General features: G+C 40.1%; 1 protein-coding gene across 1 annotated transcript; it reads right to left on the bottom strand.

Annotated features, from left to right (window-relative positions):
- Positions 1 to 104: 104 nt before the first annotated feature.
- Positions 105 to 9900, bottom strand: LOC308287078 (uncharacterized protein). The gene is made up of 5 exons (XM_080728199.1): positions 9591 to 9900; positions 7963 to 8329; positions 6884 to 7825; positions 3738 to 3982; positions 105 to 2224 (listed from the first exon to the last, which is right to left on the bottom strand). Exons 1-5 carry the CDS (start codon positions 9593 to 9595, stop codon positions 874 to 876), a joined length of 2910 nt encoding a protein of 969 aa, XP_080584325.1. The 5' UTR covers positions 9596 to 9900; the 3' UTR covers positions 105 to 873.
- Between the last annotated feature and the right edge of the window lie 16550 nt (positions 9901 to 26450).

Here is a 26450-nt window from a genome sequence, read left to right as displayed (position 1 = left end):
TTTTGTTGTATGTTTGACATGTATGTAACACTGACATTTTACAGTGTATAATACATTTATTCCAGAAATAAAATAACAAGTTAGTTGTACAGCTGTGGGTTGTTTTATTGGCTCAAAATCAATCAGACCAATTCTATTATATCACAAATGAACTCATTTGATGCTCTTGACGCGTGGTACAGTAATGAGGCACCCGCCTGTGAAGAGACATTTCCCGAAATGAAGCGGGAGATCACGTGACCAGGAAGTCGCGGCTCCTCGTCCACAGGCTGTTGTGAGATCAGGGGGCCAGTTGTTTCATTTTCGCAGCATAGAAACCAATGGATTCCCACAGTCCAGATTTTTTACAGTCTATGTATGAGATTAACACTCTGATTACCTCTGATTACTTTTACCCTGGATCTCCAAAACAAGGTAAAATGGTGGGTTTCCATGGCAACCGCAGATTAAATCTTGAATAATCCTTGATACCCGATGTGTTAAATGTAAGCATTTAGCAGATGCTCTCTCAAAGTAACTTTAAAAAGTGCAGTATCAGAACCCTGTTAACCAACAACGATAAGTGTTTGAGTAAATAGAGTGCCTAGAAAACAATTAAATGCTACAATATACCTTGGTTAGCATTTATGAAACCTAACGACTATCAAAATAACTTTGTGAGAAAGCAAACAAATCTGTCTAACGTATAGCATCTAAACAGGTAAACAACATTAATTGTTTATAGACGATGTATATAGTCATTGTTGACAAGCTGTCCACATATTGATTCATTGCATGCTATATGGTGGAAGAATCATGAGCTTTGTTTACACTTTAAAATGTGGAGCCTATTGCTGATGTCAGTGATGACAATACAGATATTACTGGTTATGATTATTTCGGTGTGCCAGGCTCCTCTTGAAGTGTAGCCAAGAAATCTTGTATTTCTGGACACCTTTTGTTTCTCCCCTTACTTTGAATTTGTCTCAAAATGTTGATACTATTGCTACGAAATCTGGAAGGTAGTGGTATTTCTGCTGCCATTATGTGATAGTCTATTGACATGTAGTGGGATTTTACACAAAAATTTAAGTGTTTTGCATACCTGTTGTAAAGCATCTGTAGCTCTTTTGGCTCTAGGTTACTTAGTAGCATTTTGTTATATATCAGGTCAGCTTTTGCCTTGTACTGAATTGATGCTGCATAAACACTGGCAAGGGCCATATTTAATTTAAGACAAGAATGGCGGTAAAGAGCGATAACTTCCTCAAGGAGACTGATGGCCCGATCAATAAGACTTTGGTTCAGGTAATTGCCCCTGGCTGAATAGATCTTCCATTTGAAGCATGATGCTAGAATCTTTTTCAGATAGCGGTTATTATTTGGCCCATGGGGATGCCTTTCCAGAACCTCTTTGGCCAAGTCAACGGCCTCATCAAGAGATATATGCATTCTGTAAAGTTTCAGTAATGGTTTGATACCACTGTAGCTGCTAACTGGCTTTTGCAAGACTCTTTGAGCCAGCTCACGTGCTTCATCTTCTATCACTTTGCCTGTATTAGCAAGTGTCTTAAGGTAGACCACAGCTACATACAAATCTTCTGGATCATTTTCCTTCGCGGTTTTCAATTTCTTCAAGAGCTCAGCTTCCTCAATTGGGGTACAGTCGTCCCTGGAAGCACCCGCAATGGCCAAGGCCTGGCTAGTGACCCACTCCACTCTGTCAGGTTCCATACTGATAGCTTTCTGGAAATATTCTATAGCTTTAAGTTTTCTCTCTTTGCTGAAGTGCATCAAGGTCCAGGCCTTTTCAGCATAGACCTCTGCATGGAGCTCATCTGTGGATGGATATTCCTGAAGCAAAGCCTCTACCTTTGCAACATATTCCTGGCTTTTTGCTTGTTCTCCAAGGTGGAAGTGCAGCCAAGCCATGTTGCTGTAGTTCACCAGTAGCCAGGGACCCTCATCTGAAACAGTGTTTCTAATCTGGCGAAAGGCATCGGCTGCCTTGCTGAAGCAGCACAAAGCATCATTTGCAGTGGAACCAAGGTTCTCATCTTGAGAGCTTAATTGGTAGTGAATGTATGCCTGCAGGTTATAGATGTGACCCAGCCATTGGTATCCCACCTCAGTGCCAATGTCCTCAAGGTGATCTCGGAGACGTAACAGTTTGGATCTGCTGTAGTCTATCCCCCATGTGAAGTGACACTCCAGTGTCTCCAGCTGGGTCCTTAACGTTGTTTGACTGGTTAATGATAAAAGTCACATAAAACACAGGCATTAGATTTATATCATTTGTGAATGAATATTTGCATTATTATTATTATTATTTCTTTTCATGACGAAGTGTTATAGGATATATAATGACTAGTCCTTGTCCAGGGGTGTGCACAGGGATATGAGGGATTGAATGTAGGAGTCTCAGAAGTAATAGTGGAGAACCAATGGGTAGTTAGATGAATTGCATTTTTATAGTGCTTTTCCAAGTGCCCAAAAGTGCTTTACAATGGTTCATTCATTCATACATGAAACGGCAAACAGCCAACGCCAGCGTCCTCACTATCCCACATTCACACACCTGAGGCCACAGCCACCCTAGTACAGAGGTCTTCAACAGGGGGGTCTACAGAGGTACTGCAGGGGGCCTCAAACTGTTACTTAAAGGGATATTTCACTGTCAAAAAAACGTTTGGTCATTTTATCATCTAATCGGGCTTTTATGAACACCCTGAACAGTTTTTAATTTGCCTGATTCAATATTTAGATATTTGATGTAAATGTTATCAGTCCTCCTCCTCCTCCTCCTCCTCCAGGAGGAGGGCCCCATACACACCCATTGTAACCCATGACAGATTCATTAAAAACACCCATTATTTTTTGGGTGACTAATACACTACCCTTTTTTTCGTATTTAATTTTTTCAATTTTCCCAAAGAATTAAATTAAAACAGTTATTAAAAAAGAAACACAGCCTGCCCAAGTATTAGGAGGGTAATGGTTGTTTTTAATGAATCTATCATGGTTAAAATGGAGTTTGAAGTTACAATGGGTGTGTATGGGGCACTGATAACTTTTACATCAAATATCTAAATATTGGATCAAGCAAATTAAAATCTGTTCTGGGTGTTCATAAAAGCCTGATTTAGATGATAAAATGACCAAAAGTTTTATCATCGCCCTAAAAGGTGATTCTTGGCCATCTGGCCAGTTATGTATGCCAGTTATATACCGGTACCTCTGGGAATGCCCATACTGCATATGATTTTTTTTTTTTTATTAATATATATCCATATACATACCCTATGGACTTAATATTAACGTTTTCGGGGAAGGTAGGGTGTAAATCAGAGTAAAGCAGTTCTGTTGGACCAGTTAGGGCCTGGGATTGATGACATTAGAAATCTCCATATATGGACATAAAATGGATTTTGTTTCTGGGAATGCCCATATTTATATTTTATTTTATCCTTTATTAATAATAATATGTATCCATATACTTATGGAGTTCAATACTGACATTTTGGGGGAAGGTATGGTGTAAATAATGTGACATTTCTCATGGTAAACTGCGATCTTTGGTCACAATTATTGTATATTAGGCCTACATATCTATTCGCATAGGCCTAGGGTATATAACCCTATATACCATATTATTTCACCTCCAGTATTTGCATACCGGTATAGGCCTAATAGATATAGGATTATTTAGATGTTATATGCACTATACAGCAGAATCCATCCGCTGACTATTGGCTTACCTCATTGTATGCCTGGCTGATATAGATAGCAGTTCTTGTTGACGTCTGTTGATTATAGCTTCGAGTCCACTGCCACAAATAAGGGTTTTGCTCTGGTCTGGGTGTGGCACATCAAAGTTCTGTGGTGCCAACGCTCCGCTATAAAATAATTCAAACGGAATCCTTCCTACCTCACTAACAAAACATTTATGATTGACAGCAAATCTATTAATGAAAATGTTGATCTCAAAATCGAAAGGGTAAGGCGTGCGGTAAAAAAAACAATTATGAACTCAACTTGTCTTTCCAATAGATAGCCTATGTTTATAACTCCGCGGCGCTGCTCCGTTTTTATGTCAAACCATTAAGAGGACTTTTAGGTTTCGATTCTGTCATATTGCGCGTGGGTGGGATTTCATTGGCCCCATGTCCTGTTATATTTTATGTAACACTTGGCACTGGGACACTTTCTATTCTCAGGAAATAGTGTCTGTCTATGGAACAAACGAAACCTGGACCAAATTGACCAATCAAAGCGTCAAAGTCATTAATCTGTGGAAGAAAAACTATTAGGCTATATCTACGTACATGGTAGGCCTATGTTGGTAAAACATAGAGATTTGGGCTGGTATCATTTTTGAGATATTTTAAGTTATAGGTTTGCTGAACCTTGCACTCCCAATGTTTTGTTTCCAAATTGAAAATAAATTCATTCATTCGTTAGTGCTGGATGTGCTGTAATTTGTGCCGTTGAAATAATCTATTGTGTTTTTATTTATATAAATATTGATCTGCATGAGTGAGCAGAACATAGCAGCAGTACAGTGAAGTGCCCTATAGAGGGCGGTGTAAAGCAGCAGTACTAGGCTAGTAGAACATACTAGCAGGAGTATTGTAGTGGTGGTGTGTAAAATATCTCAAAAATGATACCAGCACAAATTATAAGAATTATGGCACAATTCAGCACAAATCCAGCACTAAAGAATGACACCATGTTTATTCGTTTTTTCATCATATGGGTTGCCAACTACAAAACCTAACATTTATTTGAGAGCGGAACATAAAATAAAGGTGGAAAACCAAACCAATTGGAATGTACATTTGCTATAGGGGGAAAAAAAGCTATTTATTTTATTGCAGTCTTGATCCAAATAAAATTCTTTGAGGTTTTGATTCTGTCACATCTTGTGTGACACACACACACACACACACACACACGTAAATGTGTTGTATCGTGACAGCTATGTAACCTATACAGTTTATTTACAGCAATACTACATTATTTTATTGATGAACATCGTCATGCTCATTGTAAGGAGCTTTGGTTTGGAGGAACATCACAGCTGTTCTGCTTGAAATATTAATGATACACTAAAAGAAATAGAAATCTTACATTTTATTATAGCGTTATCTTTTGACAGATTCTTCTAGGCCTGATGCTCTAGCCCAGTGATTCTCAAAGTGAGGTCTGCGGACCCCCCAGGGGTCCTTGAGAGGGTTCCAGGAAAGGTCCCACACCCCAGACAAATAATTAACCTCTAACTCTTGAATGAATCTTTCTGAATATTCATTTTTTACATCAGATATGCCTATTGAAACCAATTGAAACTTTTAAAACTTTAGACCAACAGAAGCTATGTTGCAATATAAGGATCTGTGCTTATACTGCATTCAGTTGGTTTTATAATGGTCTGTCATAACTGAACCTATGAGCAACCCATATAGACAGCCACTGTTGTTCAGAATAAATTATAGGCAATACGTTTCGTCCAGGTTGAAGACATAGTATCTGTAACCCTTGTTTTGTTGTATGTTTGACATGTATGTAACACTGTCATTTTACAGTGTATGATACATTTATTATAGAAATAAAATAACCTGCTGTTAGTTGTGCATCCGTGGGTTGTTTTATTGGCTCAAAATCAATCCGACCAATGCAAATGAAAATGATGACAAATAAATCTCATTCCATGCATACAAATGTAATTACGGTATATCACAAGTTGAAATTTAAGCATTTATTTAAGCATTTATCAGATAATCTCTCAGAGTAACTTTAAAAAGTGTAGGATCAGAACCCCGTAAACCATTAATGATAAGTGTAGAGTACAAAGAAAAAAGTGTAATACTACAAAGCCTACCTAGCTTAGCATATCATATGAAACCTAACAAGAAAGCAAACATAAATCTGTCATACAGCATCTGAACTAATACCGGTAAATGACATGCATTGATATATTCATTGATATATTCATTGTTGATAGACTATTCATGTATTCATTGTTGACAGCTTGTCCATATATTGATTCATTACATTAGTTAGTGGCAGATGTTTAAAAGTGGAACCTTGCTAATGTCAATGATATGACAATACAGGTAATGCAGATGATTAATTTGGTGTGCCAGGCTCCTCTTGAAGTGTAGCCAAGAAATCTAGTATTTCTGGGCACCTTCTGTTCATCCCCCTACTTTGGATTTTTCTCAAAACGTTGATACTATTGCTACGAGATCTGGAGAGTAGTGGTATTTCTGCTGCCATTTTGTGATAATCTATTGACATGTTGTAGTCTTTTACATGATAAAATAAGATTTTTGCATACCTGTTGTAAAGCATCTGTAACTCTTTTGGCTCTAGGTTACTTAGTAGCATTTTGTCATATATCAGGTCAGCTTTTGCATTGTACTGAATTGACTCTGCATAAACACTGGTAAGGTCTAGATTTAATTTAAGAGAAGAATGGGGGTAAAGGGAGATAACTTCCTCAAAGAGGCTGATGGCCCGGTCAGTAAGACTTTTCTTCAGGAGATTGTCCCTGTCTGAACCCTGGTTAACCAACAATGATGTGTTTGAGTAAATAGAGTGCCAAGAAAACAATTAAATGCTACATTGTACCTTGGTTAGCATTATGAAACCTAACAACTATCTAAATAACTTTGTGAGAAAGCAAACAAATCTGTCTACTAACGTATAGCATCTAAACAAGTAAACAACATTAATTGTAGATAGACAATGTAGTCATTGTTGACATGCTGTCCACATATTGATTCATTGCATGCTGTATAGTGGCAGAATCACGAGCTTTGTTTACACGTTAAAATGTGGAACCTATTGCTGATAATACGGGTTATGATTATTTCGGTGTGCCAGGCTCCTATTGAAGTGTAGCCAAGAAATCTTGTATTTCTGGACCCCTTTTCTCCAAAGTTTTGATACTATTGCTACGAAATCCGGAAGGTTGTGGTATTTTTGCTACCATTTTGTGATAGTCTATTGACTTGTTTGGGTCTTTTACACAAAAGTATAAGTGCTTTGCATATTTGTTGTAAAGCATCTGTAACTCTATTGGCTCTAGGTTACGTTGTGCAAATTGCTCACTTTGTAGCATTTTGTTATATATCAGGTCAGCTTTTTCCTTGTACTGCTTGATGCGTGATGCTGCATAAACACTTGCAAGGTCTATATTTAATTTAAGAGAAGAATGGCAGTAAAGAGCGATAACTTCCTCAAGGAGACTGATGGCCAGATCAATAAGACTTTTGTTCAGGCAATTGCCCCCGGCTGAATAGATCTTCAAATTGAAGCATGATGCTAGAATCTTTTTCAGATAGCGGTTATTATTTGGCCCATGGGGGTGACTTTCCAGAACCTCTTTGGCCAATTTGGCATCATCAAGAGATAGCATTCTGTAAAGTTCCAGTAATGGTTTGATACCACTGTAGCTGCTAACTGGCTTTTGCAAGACTCTTTGAGCCAGCTCACGTGCTTCATCTTCTATCACTTTGCCTGTATTAGGAAGTGTCTTAAGATAGACTGCAGCCACATACAAATTTTCTGGATCTTTTTCCTTCGCGGTTTTCAATTTCTGCAAGAGCTCAGCTTTCTGAATTGGGGTACAGTCGTACTTGGAATCACGCGCAAAAGCCAAGGCCTGGCTAGTGAGCCACTCCACTCTGTCCGGTTCCATACTGATAGCTTTCTGGAAATATTCTACAGCTAGTTCTCTCTTTTGGCTGAAGTGCATCAGGGTCCAGGCCTTTTCAGCATAGACCTCTGCATGGAGCTCATCTGGGGATGGATATTCCTGAAGCAGCAGCTCTACCTGACGTACCTGTGGACACGTGATGAGAATTAGTACTTGTGCTAAAATCACTTATATCAATGCATCTGGTTCGTCCAATGTGATTGTGATGTCCATATCAAATAAATAAAACATAACATAACATAACATAACATAACATAACATACCTTTGCAACATATTCCTGGCTCTTTTCTTGTTCTCCAAGGTGGAAGTGCAGCCAAGCCATGTTGCTGTAGTTCACCAGTAGCCAGGGACCCTCAGCAGTGTTTCTAATCTGGTGAAAGGCCTCTGCTGCCTTGCTGAAGCAGCACAAAGCATCATTTGTAGTGGAACCAAGGTTCTCATCTTGAGAGCTTAATTGGTAGTGAATGTATGCCTGCAGGTTATAGATGTGACCCAGCCATTGGTATCCCACCTCAGTGCCAATGTCCTCAAGGTCATCTCGGAGACGTAACAGTTTGGATCTGCTGTAGTCTATCCCCCATGTGAAGTGACACTCCAGTGCCTCCAGCTGGGTCCTTAACGTTGTTTGACTGGTTAATGATAAAAGTCACATAAAACACTGACATTAGATTCATGGTGAACTTGTGAATGAATACTTGCATTATTATTATTATTATTTAAAAAAAATTGCAAGTGTTATAGGATATATAATAACTAGTCCTTGTCCAGGGGTGTGCACAGTGATATGAGGGATTTAATATAGGAGTCTCAGAAGTAATAGTGGAGAACCAATGGGTAGTTAGATGAATTGCATTTTTATAGTGCTTTTCCAAGTGCCCAAAAGCGCTTTACAATGGTTCATTCATTCATACATGAAACGGCAAACAGCCAACGCCAGCGTCCTCACTATCCCACATTCACACACCTGAGACCACAGCCACCCTAGTAGGTCTTCAACAGGGGGTCTACGGAGGTACGGCAGGGGGCCTCAAATTGTTGCTTAAAGGGATATTTCACTGTCAAAAAAACTTTTGGTCATTTTATCATCTAATCCAATGGTTCTCAACCTATTTTGGGGGGTCCCCAGATGTTTAGCTAAATGTTAACATTGTTTTCTCACTCAACAGTAAGACCGACATACAGTATAAGTCTATACAGGGTATCTGCACATTAATAAAATTACAATTTAAGGACTTTAAGAACAAACATTGGTCAAATTGTCAAATATTAGAGGCAGAAATTGTGAAAATAGCCGATCTACATGCTTGCTAGATCGGCTATTTTCACAATAGAATAGATTGAGTCAGGCTAAATGTAATGCCAACTCCTACAAGTCCAAGTGCTTGTGCAGGGTGGGGGTCCCCAGTTCAAATATGATTCTTTTGGGGGTCACGGCCTGAAAAGGTTGAGAACCACTGATCTAATCAGGCGTTTTCTGGGAAGGTAGGGTGTAAATCAGAGTAAAGCAGGCTCCTGGACCAGTTATGGTCTGGGATTGATTACATTAGAAATTTCCATATATGGACATAAAAGGGATTTTGTTTCTGGGAATGCCCATATTTTTATTTTATTTTATCCTTTATTAATAATAATATGTATCCATATACTTATGGAGTTCAATACTGACATTTTGGGGGAAGGTATGGTGTAAATGGAATAATGTGACATTTCTCATGGTAAACTTTTATTAGGCCTACAGATCTATTCGCCTAGGTAGGCCTATTATAACCCTATATAATATATTATTATATTATTTCACCTCCAGTATTTGCATAACGGTATAGGCCTAATAGATTATTTAGATGTTATATGCAATATACAGCAGAATCCATCCGCTGACTATTGGCTTACCTCATTGCCTGGCTGATAGCAGTTCTTGTTGACGTCTGTTGATTATAGCTTCGAGTCCACTGCCACAAGGGTTTTGCTCAATTGCTCTGGTCTGGGTGTGCCGGTGGACTTCAAGTTCTGTGGACTGTGGTGCAATAATAGCCTACGCTCCGCTATAAAATAATTCAAATGGAATCCTTCCTGCCTCACAAACAAAACATTTAGGATTGAGAGCAAATCTATTAATGAAATGTTGATCTAAAAATCGAAAGGGTAAGGCGTGCGGTAAAAACAAATAATGGTGAACACAACTTGTCTTTCCTGTGTCTTGCCTATATTAACTCCGCGGCTCTGCTCCCGGTGCTCCGTTTTTATGTCAAACCATTAAGAGGACTTTTAGGTTTCGATTTTGTCATATGCGTGGGTGGGATTTCATTGGCCCCATGTCCTGTTATATTTTATGTAACACTTGGCACTGGGACACTTTCTATTCTCAGGAAATGTTGTCTTTGGAACAAACGAAACCTATTAAAACTCAAGGGATTGGGAGTGGAACCAAATTGACCAATCAAAGCACGTCAAAGACTCAAAGTCATTAATCTGTGGAAGAAAACCTATTATAGACCTATCTATATGCAGGCCTATGTTGCTAAAACATGACAGATTTGTGCTGGTATCATTTTTGAGATATTTTAAGTTATAGGTTTGCTGAACCTTGCACTCCTAATGTTTTGGTTCCAAATTGAAAATAAATTCTTTCATTCTTTAGTGCTGGATGTGCTGTAATTTGTGCCGTTGAAATAATCTAATGTGTTTTTATCAAACATATAATTTTCCAAATGTCTGAATGTCTGTCTGTCTGTCTGTCTGTCTGAGTGTCTGTCACAGCGTTTCTCCTCAGTGGCTGGAGCAATTAATCTGAAATCGCATCACCATTAGCATATGAACACACCTGACATATAGGTGGTATTGCCTTATAAGAAAAAGTGCTTAGAAAAGGAATTTCGTTCCCACGTCTGGGCACTACTCGTTCAATGCATTTTTGCATAGACAATACCCTTGTGGACTTTGGGTTAAAAGTTCTCCGCACGAAACCGGCACGACTTTTGTCACCAGCCAGAATTGTATATAAAAGTGAATAACAAAAAAACAAAAATCTTGTGCTGCTTTTTTTGCTTGTAAAATGTTCTATATTGATTTTGGCAACACAAAATCTTTCTCAAATGTCATAAATACATCTACTTAACATCTGAAACAAGTATTGTTGCCTTAGTATACTCATATGTGAATTTAGATCATGAAATATAGCACATTTGTTGAAGAAAACACCTCAATGTACTGTATCTGATTGGCACCCATCAAAATGAAACATACACATAGTAAATTTGTCTCATACATAAAACATCTCACAGCCAACTGTGTAATGAAAGGTACAACAAAGAAAAACAGTACACCTTGGCCAGAAATGGATGAAAATCAATCAAATTGCTATCACAACCCCCTAAATTGGAAAAATGTCAGGTTTAAAATATGTATTTAAGTACCCCAGTGTGTCCCAACATCTGTCATTTGTACATCAAGTACCCCCCCCTCCCAACCAAAACAAAAACGCATACAAATGTTGGCAGCAGAAGTAAACGTAAGGCTGTGCTGTGACAAAATACAGCAAATGTTAAGCTTTTTCCTCCCACATGTATGTATTGCATTTAAATGTGATAAAAGCAAATCTTGAAATAAAACAAGTATTTAGCTCATTTTACATGCTGACATGTTGCGTATATTACTCATCCCTATCACTTCCAGGGGTCATCAATATGTCTGTACGGACAAAATATGTCAGTGGCTGATGTTAATCCTAATAATATTCTTGTTTTTGATCATAAGATCCAATTACTAAATTCGAAGTCAACAGGTTTTCTTCAGAATACCTATGACATTGTGACATTTTGGCATATTAGGAGTCCAACCAGTACTGGTTCTCAAATGTTTTATTTGCAAAGGACGCCCTTAAGAGATTGTACAAAATGGTACCAAATGGTTCTCAGAGTTACACACTGGTAATTCAGGGCTTGCTCTTCTAAGTGTTTCTGGTATATATTATTGTCCTGATGAAGGCCAGCTGATGGCCGAAACGTCGTCTAACTTTATGTTTTGAATAAACACTGTGGAGCATTGAGCTGTGTGCGGACCTCCATTCTTTAATCTCATGTCAACCTGAGCCCAGCACCAGCACTCGGAAAGGATGTGCGCATCATCTTGTTCTTTTAACTTTTTATATATTATTGTCCACTCATTTAGTATGTCCATGGCAAAAAAAGATATTTCAACATAAATGTCCACCAAAAACCAGCATGGCGACGACCCCTGCTTAATCAGAGCCATCATCGCATGAAGCTTGTTCTTCTGTTTCTTTTGAAACATTCTCACAGTTCTGGCACTGACATAAATCAGTACAAGACAGTCTTGCAGACATACTGTACAGGCTTGCTTGTCTTCAACTACAGTGAACTACATGCAAAACACTTGACTGTGGAATCAGCACACTGTCCTGTAGATATGTTGAGCATGGATGATGTGGTCACTGCTGACATGGTGTGGGTTGGAGGTGTGGAGGTGGAGCATAGACTTGAGCTCTGCAGAGACAGGGCTGAGTGTAATGCCATCCAGACCGCTTGCTTCCTTGAACCTTAGCATCAGCATTATAAGTCTGCTTCAGTACCATGTCAAGAGAAACACTAATGTTGTGGCTGCCATCTGCTCGTCAGCCAACAAGTGCTTCATGTACCTCTGAAGCTGTTTCCGGTAATTTCTTCATCTAAGGCAAATACAAAGGTAAAGATTGCTGCCTGTACTTCTAGTGGCCTACTGAAGTGAGGTAGGGTATCATTCTAGCTGATTCACAGAGATGTCCTGTCCAGTCACCTTCCCGCTCGTAAAACCTTTTTAGTTAAACCTTTGGAGAATATCTGACATCTCCAGGAAGGTCCAGGAAGGTTGCCCCGAGAATTGTAGTTGGTTTCCCATTGAATGATTCCTGAAAAGCAGCAGCTGATCTCCTAGGACTGCCATCTCTGGATGCCTCGTCATTTCTAACTTCTGCCAGTTATCTCTTTCTCAAACAGGATCTTCAAGACCGACTTAACTTGTGGCTTCCAGGACTGTATGTCCCTGTCTGCTGCCCATGCCTCAAAGGCTTCCAAGGGCCACATGGCTTCACTGAGGACCTTGAGGGCATGTAAAGTTAGGTAGTATTATGTCTTTTCAACAAACACCTTCTTGACAGTTCCTTCTTGAAAGAGACTTTCTGCGACAAGATCATATGCCCTTGCTTCCCTGATAATCTTGCAAATAGCCTTCATGTGCAGTAGTTGTGAGCTTGGTGGAAGCCTCCCAGCAACAGGACTACATTGCCAAACTCATCTTGGTGTTGCCTGATCTCCAGTGATAATGGCATACTTATGTAGTGAAGAGTCGTTTCATCTCTTTTCTGAGGACAGAAGGATCAGTTGGCAATGCTGGGATGCGTGGAAGGTAGCCAATAATGCTAGCCTGTCACTATGTGGGTGAAAGTTTACACAGAATGCTGAACAGCCAGGTAAACCAGCTGCATCTGGAGGAGCATTCAGCAACTGTGATGTTGAAGCTATTCTACCTACAGCAGGCGCCACACAAGTAAAAGGTCTCTAGAATCTCCAACTTCCCAATGTGCTCAGGAGACCTGGACTTCTGTCTGTCTTTTGCTGACAAGAAACACTTGGGAGTAGGTGGTTCAGCAATGTGATAAATTAAAATGTCAACTGTAAGATACATGTAGTATTATAGGTAAGCAAGATAGCTTTCACGCTGACCCAGACCTTTGCCCTAGTTTTTAGATCATGTCCTCACATCACCTCTAATATAAGGCCTGAAAAGCCAGTACATGAAACCCTGTTTATTAAGCTCCTTCCTATGGGGCGTGCTAACCAATACCCTTCTTCACTAACAGGTCCCATTATCTTACTGTTCCCATCATTCTATACAGTTTACTGTACATGATCACGATCTTTTTAACCATTATAGTAACATCATAACACTGTTAGTTGATCTTTTACATCGTTTGTTACTGTCTGCTCTCCACCACCCTTCTCCTCTCTGTTAGACAGGACGTGAACCATTACGACATCGGCTAGCGCGTGGCACAGAGAAAGAGCTGGCTCCGTTCCCAGACAGGAAACAGATGTCAAGCAAGAAAGTGACCATAATAACAAAATACAAATAATCCGACTCTACAAATGAAAGTTACAATGCAGAAGTGAATGCAGAAGTTACTTCTGCATGTTGTTTTTCCATTTCAACCAAAATTCCCCCATGTGTGTCTCTTCACAACAGGATGCAAGTGTGTGGTAATCGGTCTGTACATTTCTTGTCACATTTAGCCTCATTTCGCAACAACCCAAACATAATATTCTGCTTAAACTGCATTTAAGCAGTACAAAGATGCTTGTCTTCAGCTTGATCTATAATTAAGGGAAAACAGGGTTGAAACGCTGATATACAAGCCCAGTCTTGTAGACAGTAGCTGTATGTACGTTTTCTCCGATTTTTCTCCGCAACTCTTCATAGAATCTGAGGTAAAACTGACCAAATGTGTTCATATTGCTTAAAAAGCAGATGTTTTGTCATAACAGCCAGCTGTCACTGTAAAAGTCATAGTAAAGCTCATTTTCGGGTGTCGTCCATCTTGGAAATATGTAAATTAAAGGTCCAGACACACCCAATCATGAAGATAAGTATTGAGTTTCTCTTGATGTGAAACCATGAAATAGACACCACGTTTACTTGTCATTATAACAAAATTACAATCACTGACACTCACTTACATTGAAGCGTTTCCTTAATGTCCTACATTGTATGATCTAAATTTGCATATGAGTATACTAAGGCACCAATACTTGTTTCAGATGTTAGGTAGATGTATTTATGACATTTGAGAAAGATTTTGTGTTGCCAAAATCAGCAAAAACAGCAGCACAAGATTTTTTTTAAATATAATAAATACATTTCTGGCTGGTGACAAAGATTGTGCCAGTGACACGCGGAGAACTTTTTGTTTCTTACTTACTATCAATAGATCTTTCTTATGAAGCAAAGTTTATGTAGTGCCCATGGGGCGGGCCGCGGGAACGAAACCGAACGATACCAGCCACGCAATACAACCTAATAACTGTGAAGCCCGTTTGTCACTTTCACAAATCATATGCTGTATATTAGCATCGGTACACAGTATCTCTTACATTGATGCTCCTACATATTATCATGCAAGCACCAGAAAGTTACTTTTCATCCCTCATATACTTTGTGCACAGTGCACACCCCATAACCCACACACTGCCATCATTTCGGAGCTCATATCTTGTGTAAAGCAGCAGTACTAGGCTAGTAGAACATACTAGCAGGAGTATTGTGGTGGTGGTGTGTAAAATATGTAAAAAATGATACCAGCACAAATTATAAGAATTACGACACGATTCAGCACAAATCCAGCACTAAAGAATGACACCATGTTTATTCATGTTTGAAACCAATTGGAATGTACAATTTTGCTATAGGAAAAAAAGTTATTTATTTTATTGCAGTCTTGATCCAAATACAATTCTTTCAGGTTTTGATTCTGTCACATCTTGTGTGACACACACACACACACACACACACACACACACACACACACACACACACGTAATTGTGTTGTATCGTTTGACAGCCATATATGTAACCTATGATTTATACAGTTTATTTACAGCAATAGCCTGCTACATATTTCTTTCGATGAACACCGTCATTCTCATTGTAAGGAGCTTTGGTTTGGAGGAACATCACAGCTGTTCAGCTTGAAATGTTAATGATACACTAAAATAAATAGAAATCTTACATTTTATTATAGCGTTATCTTTTGATATATTCTTCTAGGCCTGATGCTCTAGCCCAGTGATTCTCAAAGTGAGTGAGGTCTGCGGACCCCCCAGGGGTCCTTGAAGGGGTTAGGAGGTCCCACACCCCAGACAAATAATTAACCTCTAACTCTTGAAGCTTGAATGAATCTTTCTGAATATAGATTTTTTTTTACATCAGATAGGCCTATTGAAACCAATTGACATTTTTAGAACTTAGACCAACAGAAGCTATGTTGCAATTATAAGGATCTGTGCTTATACTGCATTCAGTTGGTTTTATAATGGTCTGTCATAACTGAACCTACGAGCGACAGCCAATAATGTTCAGAATAAATTAAGGCAATACGTTTTGCATTTTTGTCCAGGTTGAAGACGTAGTATCTGTAAACATTGTTTTGTTTTATGTTTGACAGACATGTATGTAACACTGTCATTTGACAGTGTATAATACATTTATTACAGAAACAAAATAACCTGCTGTTAGTGCATCTGTGGGTTGTTTTATTGGCTCAATCAGAGCAATGTAAAAAAAAAAAAAAAAAAAAATTTAGGGCAGAGGTTCTAGATTGGCATCCAGGAAATGTGTGTGCTCACTTTGGCAGCGACCGGGCCAACGGCGACTGAGATTAGGAGCTCAAAAACTGCGAGGACGCACGCACGCACAGACGGACGCACGGACGGACACACGGACGGACGGAGGGGAAAACATACTCTCCCCCATGCCTTCGGCTGGTGGAGACAAAAAATGTAATACAAAGCCTACCTAGCTTAGCATATCATATGAAACCTAACAAGAAAGCAAACATAAATCTGTCATAGGCCTATAGCATCTGAACTAATACCGGTAAATGACATGCATTGATATATTCATTAATATATTCATTGTTGATAGACTATTCATGTATTCATTGTTGACAGCTTGTCCATATATTGATTCATTACATTAGTTAGTGGCAGAATCCTGAGCTTTATTCCATGTTTAAAAGTGGAACCTTGCTAATGTCAATGATATGACAATACAGGTAATGCTTCATTTGGTGTGCCAGGCTCCTCTTGAAGTGTAGCCAAGAAATCTAGTATTTCTGGACACCTTCTGTCCTTCCCCCTACTTTGGATTTTTCTCAAAACGTTGATACTATTGCTACGAGAACTGGAGGGTAGTGGAATTTCTGCTGCAATTATGTGATAGTCTATTGACATGTTGCAGTCTTTTACATGATAAAACTAGAAGCAGTGCTCTTCCGAGCACAGGTCTCCACCAGGCCGTGCGTCCTGGTGGTGCTACTGTATTATAGGCCAATGTAAAAAGGGTGGCATGTGTTCTTCACCTTAGATCTTTCATGGCAATCGGACGCTGCATGCATAATTTGAAGTATTGTTCCAAAAATATGTTTTGCTAAAGTCTACCTGCTGGTGGCGCTATAACAAGCCAATGTGAAAAACTGAGATTAGGTGCTCACAAACTGCGAGGACGCACGGACGCACGCACGCACGGACGGACGGACACACGGACGGACGGAGGGGAAAACATACTCTCCCCCATGCCTTCGGCTGGTGGAGACAATAAGAATTTCGCATACCTGTTGTAAAGCATCTGTAACTCTTTTGGCTCTAGGTTACTTAGTAGCATTTTGTCATATATCAGGTCAGCTTTTGCCTTGTACTGAATTGACTCTGCATAAACACTTGCAAGTTCTAGATTTATGCTCATGCGACCTTCGCAACGCTCGACGTGGCTATTCGCTTTCTTTAGCTCGCTCGGAAGTCTCTCACGTGGATCAAGGTCGCCTGAGACAGTGCGCCTCCGTCATCTCCACCGTCAGCGCGGTGAGCGTGAAGTATAGGGCGAATGGCCCGGGAGGACGATTTGGGTCTTAAATTACATTTGTTGAGATCTTAAAAAGGTCTTAAAAAGTCTTAAATTTTACTCATAAAATGGTGCAGGAACCCTGTATCGCGTCAGCGTTTGCCCTGTTCTGAATTGATACTATTGAATTGGGGGTACGGTCGTGCTTGGAAGCACCCGCAATGACCAAGGCCTGGCTAGTGAGCCACTCCACTCTGTCAGGTTCCATACTGATAGCTTTCTGGAAATATTCTATAGCTTTAAGTTTCTTGTTTTCTTGTGCTGCTGTTTTTGCTTGTAAAATTTGCTATATTGATTTTGGCAACACAAAATCTTTCTCAAATGTCATAAATACATCTACCTCTGAAACAAGTATTGGTGCCTTAGTATACTCATATGCAAATTTAGATCATGTAATGTAGCAAATTTGTTGAAGGAAACGCTTCAATGTAAGTGATTGTCAGTGACTGTAATTTTGTTATAATGACATGTAAACTTGCTGTCTATTTCATGGTTTCACATCAAGAGAAACTCAATGAAATACTTATCTTCATGATTGGGTGTGTCTGGATCTATAATTTACATATTTCCAAGATGGATGCCACCCAAAAATGAGCTTTACTATGACTTTTACAGTGACAGCTGGCTGTTATGAAAAAAACAATATGAACACATATATGAACACATTTGGTCAGTTTTACCTCAGATTCTATCAAAAGTTGTGGGGATGATTGTGGAGAAAAATCAGAGAAAACTCACATACAGCTAAATGTATCTTAAAGATGACATTTTTAATTCATCACATTGCTGAACCACCTACTCCCAAGTGTTTCTTGTCAGCAAGCAAAGACAGACAGAAGTCCAGGTCTCCTGAGCACTGGGAAGTTGGAGATTCTAGAGACTTCATCAGATGGCCTAGCTGAAGACCTTTTACTTGTGTGGCACCTACTCTAGGTAGAATAGCTTCCAACATCACAGTTGCTGAATTCTCCTCCAGATGCAGAAGCTGGTTTACCTGGCTTTTCAGCATTCTGTGTAAACTTTCACCCACAGGCTAGCATTATTGGCAACCTTCCACTCATCCCAGCATCGCCAACTGATCCTTCTGTCCTCAGAAAAGAGATGAAACGACTCTTCACTACATAAGTACACCATTATCACTGGAGATCAGGCAACACCAAGATGAGTTTGGCAATGTAGTCCTGAGAGGCTGAGAGGCTTCCACCAAGCTCACAACTACTGAACATGAAGGCTATTTGCAAGATTATTTGTCAAGAAGTCTTTGTCGAGAAGTCTTTGTCGAGAAGGAACTGTCAAGAAGATGTTTGTTGAAAAGACATAATACTACCAAACTTTACATGCCCCAAAGTCCTGTTTGAAAAAGAGATAACTGGCAGAAGTTAGAAATGACGAGGCATCCAGAGATGGCAGTCTTAGGAGATCAGCTGCTGCTTTTCAGGAATCATTCAATGGGCAATCAACTGCAGTCCTCTGGGCAACCTTCCTGGAGATGTCAGATATTCTCCAAAGGTTTATTTACTACGAGCGGGAAGGTGACTGGACAGGACATCTCTGTGAACCAGCAAGAAGCTACCCTACCTCACTTCAGTAGGCCACTACAAGTACGGGCAGCAATCTTTACCTTTGTATCTGCCTGGCTTAGATGAAGAAATGACCGTAAACAGCTTCAGAGGTACATGAGACACTGATGGCAGGTGTATTTGTTGGCTGACGAGCAGATGGCAGCCACAACAGTAGTGTTTCTTTTGACATGCTACTGGAACAGGTGGAGATTTATGTCGAAATATATTTTTTGCCACGGACTTACTAAATGAGTGGACAATAATACCAGAAACACATAGAAGAGCAAGCCCTGAATTACCATAACATGTGTGTAACTCTGAGAACCATTTGGTTCCATTTGTACAATATCAGAGTTAAGGGCGTACTGCTCTCTGTCTTCCGAGCAATCTTCGTTCCCACTCTCACCTATGGTCATGAAGTGTGGGTCATGACCGAAAGTATAAGGTCTCGGGTACAAGTGGCCGAAATGAGTTTTCTCATTAGGGTGGCTGGTATCTCCCTTAGAGATAGGATGAGAAGTTCAATCACCCGAGAGAGACTTGGAGTAGAACCGCTGCTTCTTCACTTGGAAAGGAGTCAGCTTAGGTGGTTCGGGCACCTAGTACGGATGCCCCCCCGAGCGCCTTCCTAGGAAGGTCCTCAATGCACGTCCCACTGGGAGTAGACCCCGTGGCAGACCTAAGACCAGATGGAAGGATTATATCTCCAAACTGGCCTGGGAACGCCTCGGTATACTCCCAGAGGGAGTGGAGGAAGTTGGTCAGGATAAGGAAATCTGGAAGTCTCAGTTGGAACTGTTACCCCCGCGACCCGATTCCAGTCCATAGATATTCTGAAGAAGACCTGTCGACTTCGAATTCAGTAATTGGGTCTTATGATCAAAAACAAGACATTATAAGATATAAAATTAGCCACTGACACATTTTGTCCGTAGTACAGACATATTGATGACCCCTGGATGAAAGTGATAGGAATGAGTAATATACGCACCATGCCAGTATGTAAAATTAGCTAAATAGTCGTTTTATTTCAAAATTTGCTTTTATCACATTTAAATGCAATACATGTGGGAGGAAAAAGCTTAGCATTTGCTGTATTTTGTCACAGCACAGCCTTACGTTTACTTATGCTGCCAACATTTGTATGCGTTTTTGTTCTGGTTGGGGGGTGTCTTGATGTAGCTACAAATGACATATGTTGGGACGGTACTTAAATACATATTTTATACCGTTTTCTTCAACAAATTTGCTATATTTCACGATCTAAATTCACATATGAGAATACTAAGGCACCAATACTTGTTTCAGATGTTAAGTAGATGTATTTATGACATTTGAGAAAGATTTTGTGTTGCCAAAATCAATATAGTACATTTTACAAGCAAAAACAGCAGCACAAGATTTTCGTTTTTTTGTTATTACTTTTATATACAATTCGGGCTGGTGACAAAAGTCATGCAGGTTTCGTGCGGAGAACTTTTAACCCAAAGTCCATTGTCTATGCAAAAATGCATTGAATGAGTAGTGCCCAGACGTGGGAACGAAATTCATTTTCTAAGCACTTTTCCTTATAACGCAATACCACCTATACCCCTTGGGGTACACGGGGTCCTGCAGGGGGTACTTGAGAAAAATAGAAAATGGGAATAGGCCTACCGGTATGTATTTTACTGTTATGGTTAATGATAAAACATTTACAGAGTTTGTGTGAATTACTTCACTAGTAGTAACTGTTATTGAATAAAAAGCTATGTTTATTTGCCAGTATGTTGTTTTACTTTTAATGTATTGGCATTGGAACTGGAAGTTATTTGTGTTTCAAAATCAGGTTAGTATTTATATCAGAATTATCCGATTAAAATGGACAACAGCAACTGTACTTTATGTGTGTGTGTGTGTGTGTGTGTGTGTGTGTGTGTGTGCGTGTGTGTGTGTGTGTGTGTGTGTGTGTGTGTGTGTGTGTGTGTGTGTGTGTGTGCGTGTGTGTGCGTGTGTGCGTGTGTGTGTGTGTGTGCGTGTGTGTGTGTGTCTGTGTCTCTGCGTACATCATCAAACATATAATTTTCCAAAGGTCTGTCTGTCTGAGTGTCTGTAACAGCGTTTCTCCTCAGTGGCTGGAGCAATTGATCTGAAATCGCATCACCATTAGCATATGAACACACCTGACATAGCTGTGAAGCCCGTTTGTTACTTTCACAAATCGTATACTGTATATTAGCATTTTTATGATTTTTATGGTGTATCTGTCTGTCTGTAACAGCGTTTCTCCACAGGACACAGTATCTCTGTAGCCATTAAACGAAACGGGTATTTCTTACATTGATGCTCCACATATTATCATGCAAGCACCAGTTAAAGTTACTTTCCATCCCTCATATACTGTGTGCACAGTGCTCATCCCATAACCCACACACTGCACATCATTTCAGAGCTCATATCTTTGAACGGGTAAGGGCTAGTTACAGCTAATTGGGCACCATTGGACCTATCAGTGTGAAACGTGCACTGCACATTTTTGCCTGTTATAACACCACCAGCAGCAGCCCGATTTTTGCAAAATATTTATACAGGTATTACTCCCACAGATTCTTTCTAAACATCACTTAAATCGGTACACATTGTGGCCTATTTTGCATACGTCTTTAATACCAGGTCTTGTGACTTAACTAGTTAAAACCTGGTGGTGTTAAACTTTGCAAGCACACTCTCTCCATAGAGGCCAAGGAAAAAACGTCACTCAAATTGCTACACCTTATCTCGTGATCAACAAGGATCTGTCTGATATTTCTTATCGGCTAAGATTGCCATATCAACTTTGCACGATTGGCTCATTTTGAACAAAATGCCTCAAATCATGAACTTAGAGTCTGATTGCCATGAAACACAGTCATGCACCTTCCCACTCTATGCAGAGGAAGAAATGCCACCCTTTTCACATTGTCCTGTTTAGTTATAGTGCCAGGAGGAGGCTGATTGTGGCTGGCCTTTTTTTTTTTTTTTTATGAGGACTTTTAGGTTTCGTTTCTGTCACAGTTATTGGCCAAAGCCAACCCTACCTATTATGTAACACTTGGCAATGGGAAACTTAACTTTCTATTCTCTGGAATCAAAACTCAGAGGAAGAAATACCACCCTTACAGACTTTTAGGTTTTGTTTCTGTCACAGTTATATTGGCCAAAGCCAACCCTACCTATTATGTAACACTTGGCACTGGGACACTTTCTATTCTCAGGAAATAACAAACGAAACCTATCAAAACTCAAGGGATTGGGAACCAAATTGACCAATCAAAGCACGTCAAAGTCATTAATCTGTGGAAGAAAAACTATTACATCTATATGGGAGGCCTATGTTGCTAAAACATGACAGATTTGTGCTGGTATCATTTTTTAGATATTTTAAGTTATAGGTTTGCTGAACCTTGCACTCCCAATGTTTTGGTTCCAAATTGAAAATAAATTCTAGTGCTGGATGTGCTGTAATTTGTGCCAAATGATCTATTGTGTTTTTATTTTTATCAAACATATACTTTTCCGAATGTCTGTCTGTCTGTCTGTCTGTCTGTCTGTCTGTCTGTCTGTCTGTCTGTCTGAGTGAGTGTCTGTCTGTCTGTCTGTCACAACGTTTCTCCTCAGTGGCTGGAGCAATTGATCTGAAATCGCATCACCATTAGCATATATGAACATACCTGACATAACTGTGAAGCCCGTTTGTCACTTTCACAAATCATATGCTGTATATTAGCATTTTTATGGTGGATCTATATCTATTCTGCATCTAGCATGAGGCATATCTATTCTGCATCTAGCATGAGGCAACATGTTTAACCAGCTCTGTGTGTGTGTGTGTGTGTGTGTGTGTGTGTGTGTGTGTGTGTGTGTGTGTGTGTGTGTGCGTGCGTGCGTGCGTGCGCGCGCGCGTGCGCGCGTGTGCGTGTGCTGCAGAACAGCGCCCCTCCTTTAACTTGTGTGTTGTGTGTGGCCACTCGAGGTATTGCCAGGCTACGGACACGGCCAGCCAGCCAGCCAGCCACATACATACATACCCACGGACATACCTGTCTATTGGGAGCGCTTTCACCGCTCCAAAAAGAAAAAACAACATTCAGTATTGCCATATTTTGTATTCACATAATTCCTTTGTGCTTTTGATTCTGTCACATCTTGTGTAGGTGGAGGATCACACTTAGCTCATATGGACACTTTCTATTCTGAGGATAGGAACTTGGCTCCAACTCTGGATCGTTTCTACAAAAATGAAACCTATTGTGAAGTGACACTTCAGTGCCTTCAGGTGGGTCCTTGATGTTACAACATTTAGTTTTTAATTATTATTATTTAAAAACATTTTCAAAAAACATAGGCCTACCGATTTTCATGAATAGAAAAATGCAATGAAGTAATTTCATGAATGAATAAAATCTAAATCAAAGAAATTCCATACATTAGAAAACAAATGTTTAAGAAAATAGACGATCTACAAGCTCACAACAATGCGAAGCGAGTTTGGGAACCACTGACATAGAGCATACAGTAGGCTACTGTATACATGTACCTCTCCTCCAATCAATTTGTGCAGATTATAATGCAATAGAATCTGCTACAGCTATAATACCTTATAGGTCAGTGTTTCTCAAATGGAGGTGCGTGTACCCCTTGGGGTACACGGTCGCGGGGGTCCTGCAGGGGGTAATGAGAAAAATGTTATGTATTTATTTTACTGTTATGGTTAATGATAAAACATTTACAGTGTTTGTGTGAACCTGCTCATCTGTTCGGTTCTAAACCAAATTATATTACATGAATTACTTCACTAGTAGTAACTGTTATTGAATAAAAAGCTATGTTTATTTGCCATTATGCAGTTTTATTGCCTCCACCAGCCGAAGGCAGGGGGAGAGTATGTTTTCGCCCCTGTCCGTGCGTCCGTCCGTGCGTCCGTCCGTCCTCCGAGTTTGTGTACAGCTAATCTCCGGCGCCGTTGGCCCGGTCGCTGCCAAAATGAGCACACACACTCCCTGGATGCCAATTCAGAACCTCTGCCCCACATTTTTCAAATGGCCCTGTTCTAACGCCACCTTGAGGCCGATGTTTGCAAAACACATTTCTGTACACTACTCCTACAGATTTTGACCACAAATCACGCAAATCGGTAGACAGTGTCTCTACAGTCATGTGATGTGATTGTCCATATTCCATCCTGATTGGCTGATATTGGCTTTCAAAGTTTGTAAGATTGGTCCATTTTGGACAAAATGCCTCAAATCACAAATGCAGAGTGCAACTAGAAGCAGTGCTCTTCTGAGCACAGGTCTCCACCAGTCCAGGCGTCCTGGTGGTGCTACTGTATAATAGGCCAATGTAAAAAGGGTGGCATATGTTCTTCACCTTAGACCTTTCATGGCAATCGGACGCTGCATGCATTATTTGATGCATTGTGTTCCAAAAATGTGTTTTGCTAAAGTCTACCTGCTGGTGGCGCTATAACAGGCCAATGTGAAAAGGGTAGCATTTGTTCCTTGACATAGTGGGAATATGTGTGGCAAATTTCACGGTAATTGCAGGCTGCGTTGATGATTTGAGGCATTTTGTTCAAAAACAGAGCAATCCTGCAAAATTGGGAAGCTAATATTAGCCAATCAGGATGGAATATGAAATATCAGACGGATCAGACTTGATCACATGACTATAGAGATACTGTGTACTGAGTTGTGTTATTTTTGGAGAAAATCTGAAGGAGTAATATCCAAAAATGTGTTATACATAAGTCAGCCCAAAGGTGGCGCTATAAAAGGCTGATGTGAAAAATGCAGGGCAAAGGTTTATCCTTAGCCTCTCGGGAGTGCGCTTACAAAGTTTGAAACTGATCGGTGGAGTTATAGGTAAAACCACAAATAGGCCTGTTATAGCGCCACCATGAGGCTGATTAAAAAGAATCTAAGTGGCATTTCTTCCTCTGCCTTGTGGGAACGTGTGTGTGCGATTTCATGATAATTGCACTTTGCGTTAGTGATTTGAGGCATTTTGTTCAAAACGGCTCAATCCTACAAACTGGAAGCCAATCTTAGCCAATCAGGATGGAATATGGCAGCGACCGGGCCAACGGCGACTGAGATTAGGTGCACACAAACTGCGAGGACACACGGACGCACGCACGGACACACGGACGGACGAAGGGGAAAACATACTCTCCCCCATGCCTTCGGCTGGTGAAGACAATTAACATGAAATTTACGTTCCCACTAGGCCGAGGAAGAAATTCCACTTACATTTTTTGAAATCAGCCTCATGGTGGCGCTATAACAGGCCGATTCGTGGTTTTACCTATAACTCCACCGATCAGTTTCAAACTTTGTAAGCGCACTCCCTGGATGCCAATTCAGAACCTCTGCCCCACATTTTTCAAATGGCCCTGTTTTAGCGCCACCATGAGGCCGATGTTTGCAAAACACATTTCTGTAAACTACTCCTACAGATTTTGTCCAAAAAATCACGCAAATCGGTAGACAGTGTCTCTACAGTCATGTGATCGACACGGATCTGTCTGATTGTCCATATTCCATCCTGATTGGCTGATCTGGCTTTCAAAGTTTGTAAGATTGGTCCATTTTGGACAAAATGCCTCAAATCACAAATGCAGAGTGCAATTAACATGAAATCGTGCACACACGTTCCCACTAGACTAGGCCGAGGAAGAAATGCCACTTCAAATTTTTGAAATCAGCCTCATGGTGGCACTATAACTATTCGTGATTTTACCTATAACTCCACCGATCAGTTTCAAACTTTGTAAGCGCACTCCCTATAAAAAAAAAAAAGGAAAAACCCTTTCCTTGTATTTTTCACATCAGCCTTTTATAGCGCCACCAGGAGGCCGACTTATGTAAGACACAATTTTGGATATTACTCCTAAATATTTTACCCAAAATTAACACAAATCAGTACACAGTATCTCTACAGTCATATGATGAAGACGGATCTGTCCCGTATTAAATATTCAACCCTGATTGGCTAAGATTAGCCTCCAAACTTTGCAGGATTGATCCGTTTCGAACAAATAATCAAAGACAGCGTGCAAGAAATTGTGCACGCACAATCGCAAAAGGCCAAGGAAGAAATTACACTACAAAATGTTCAAATCAGCCTCATGGTGGTGCCATGAAAGGTCTAAGATTGGTGAAGAACACATGCCACCCTTTTTACATTGGCCTATTATAGCACCACCAGGACGCATGGCTGGTGGAGACCTGTGCTCGGAAGAGCACTTCTTCTAGTTTTTAATGTATTGGCATTGGAACTGGAAGTTATTTGTGTTGCAAAATCAGGTTTAGCTAGCAGTATTTATATCAGAATTGTCCGATTAAAATAGACAACAACAACCATATTTTATGTAACACTTCTCAGGAAATAGTATCTCTGGAACAAAGAAATCAAAACTCGGAACCTGTAGAAACACATTGTCTCTGCCAGGCCGCAGGCGTGACAGAGACTATGTTTTGCCCTGTTCGTCCGTCCGTCCATC

Source organism: Nannobrachium achirus (genome assembly GCF_963921795.1).
Source record: "Nannobrachium achirus genome assembly, chromosome: 1".
Lineage (NCBI taxonomy): Eukaryota > Metazoa > Chordata > Actinopteri > Myctophiformes > Myctophidae > Nannobrachium > Nannobrachium achirus.
The sequence above is the reverse complement of the archived record's forward strand: the minus strand, read 5'-3'. Positions and strand labels throughout refer to the sequence as shown.

Coding starts and splice junctions, on each gene's coding strand:
- LOC308287078 (XM_080728199.1), bottom strand. Junction 7,826..7,962: donor GCCAGGAATATGTTGCAAAG/GTATGTTATGTT, acceptor ACGTGTCCACAG/GTACGTCAGGTAGAGCTGCT. Junction 3,983..6,883: donor CAGAAATACAAGATTTCTTG/GCTACACTTCAA, acceptor TTTTACCGCACG/CCTTACCCTTTCGATTTTGA.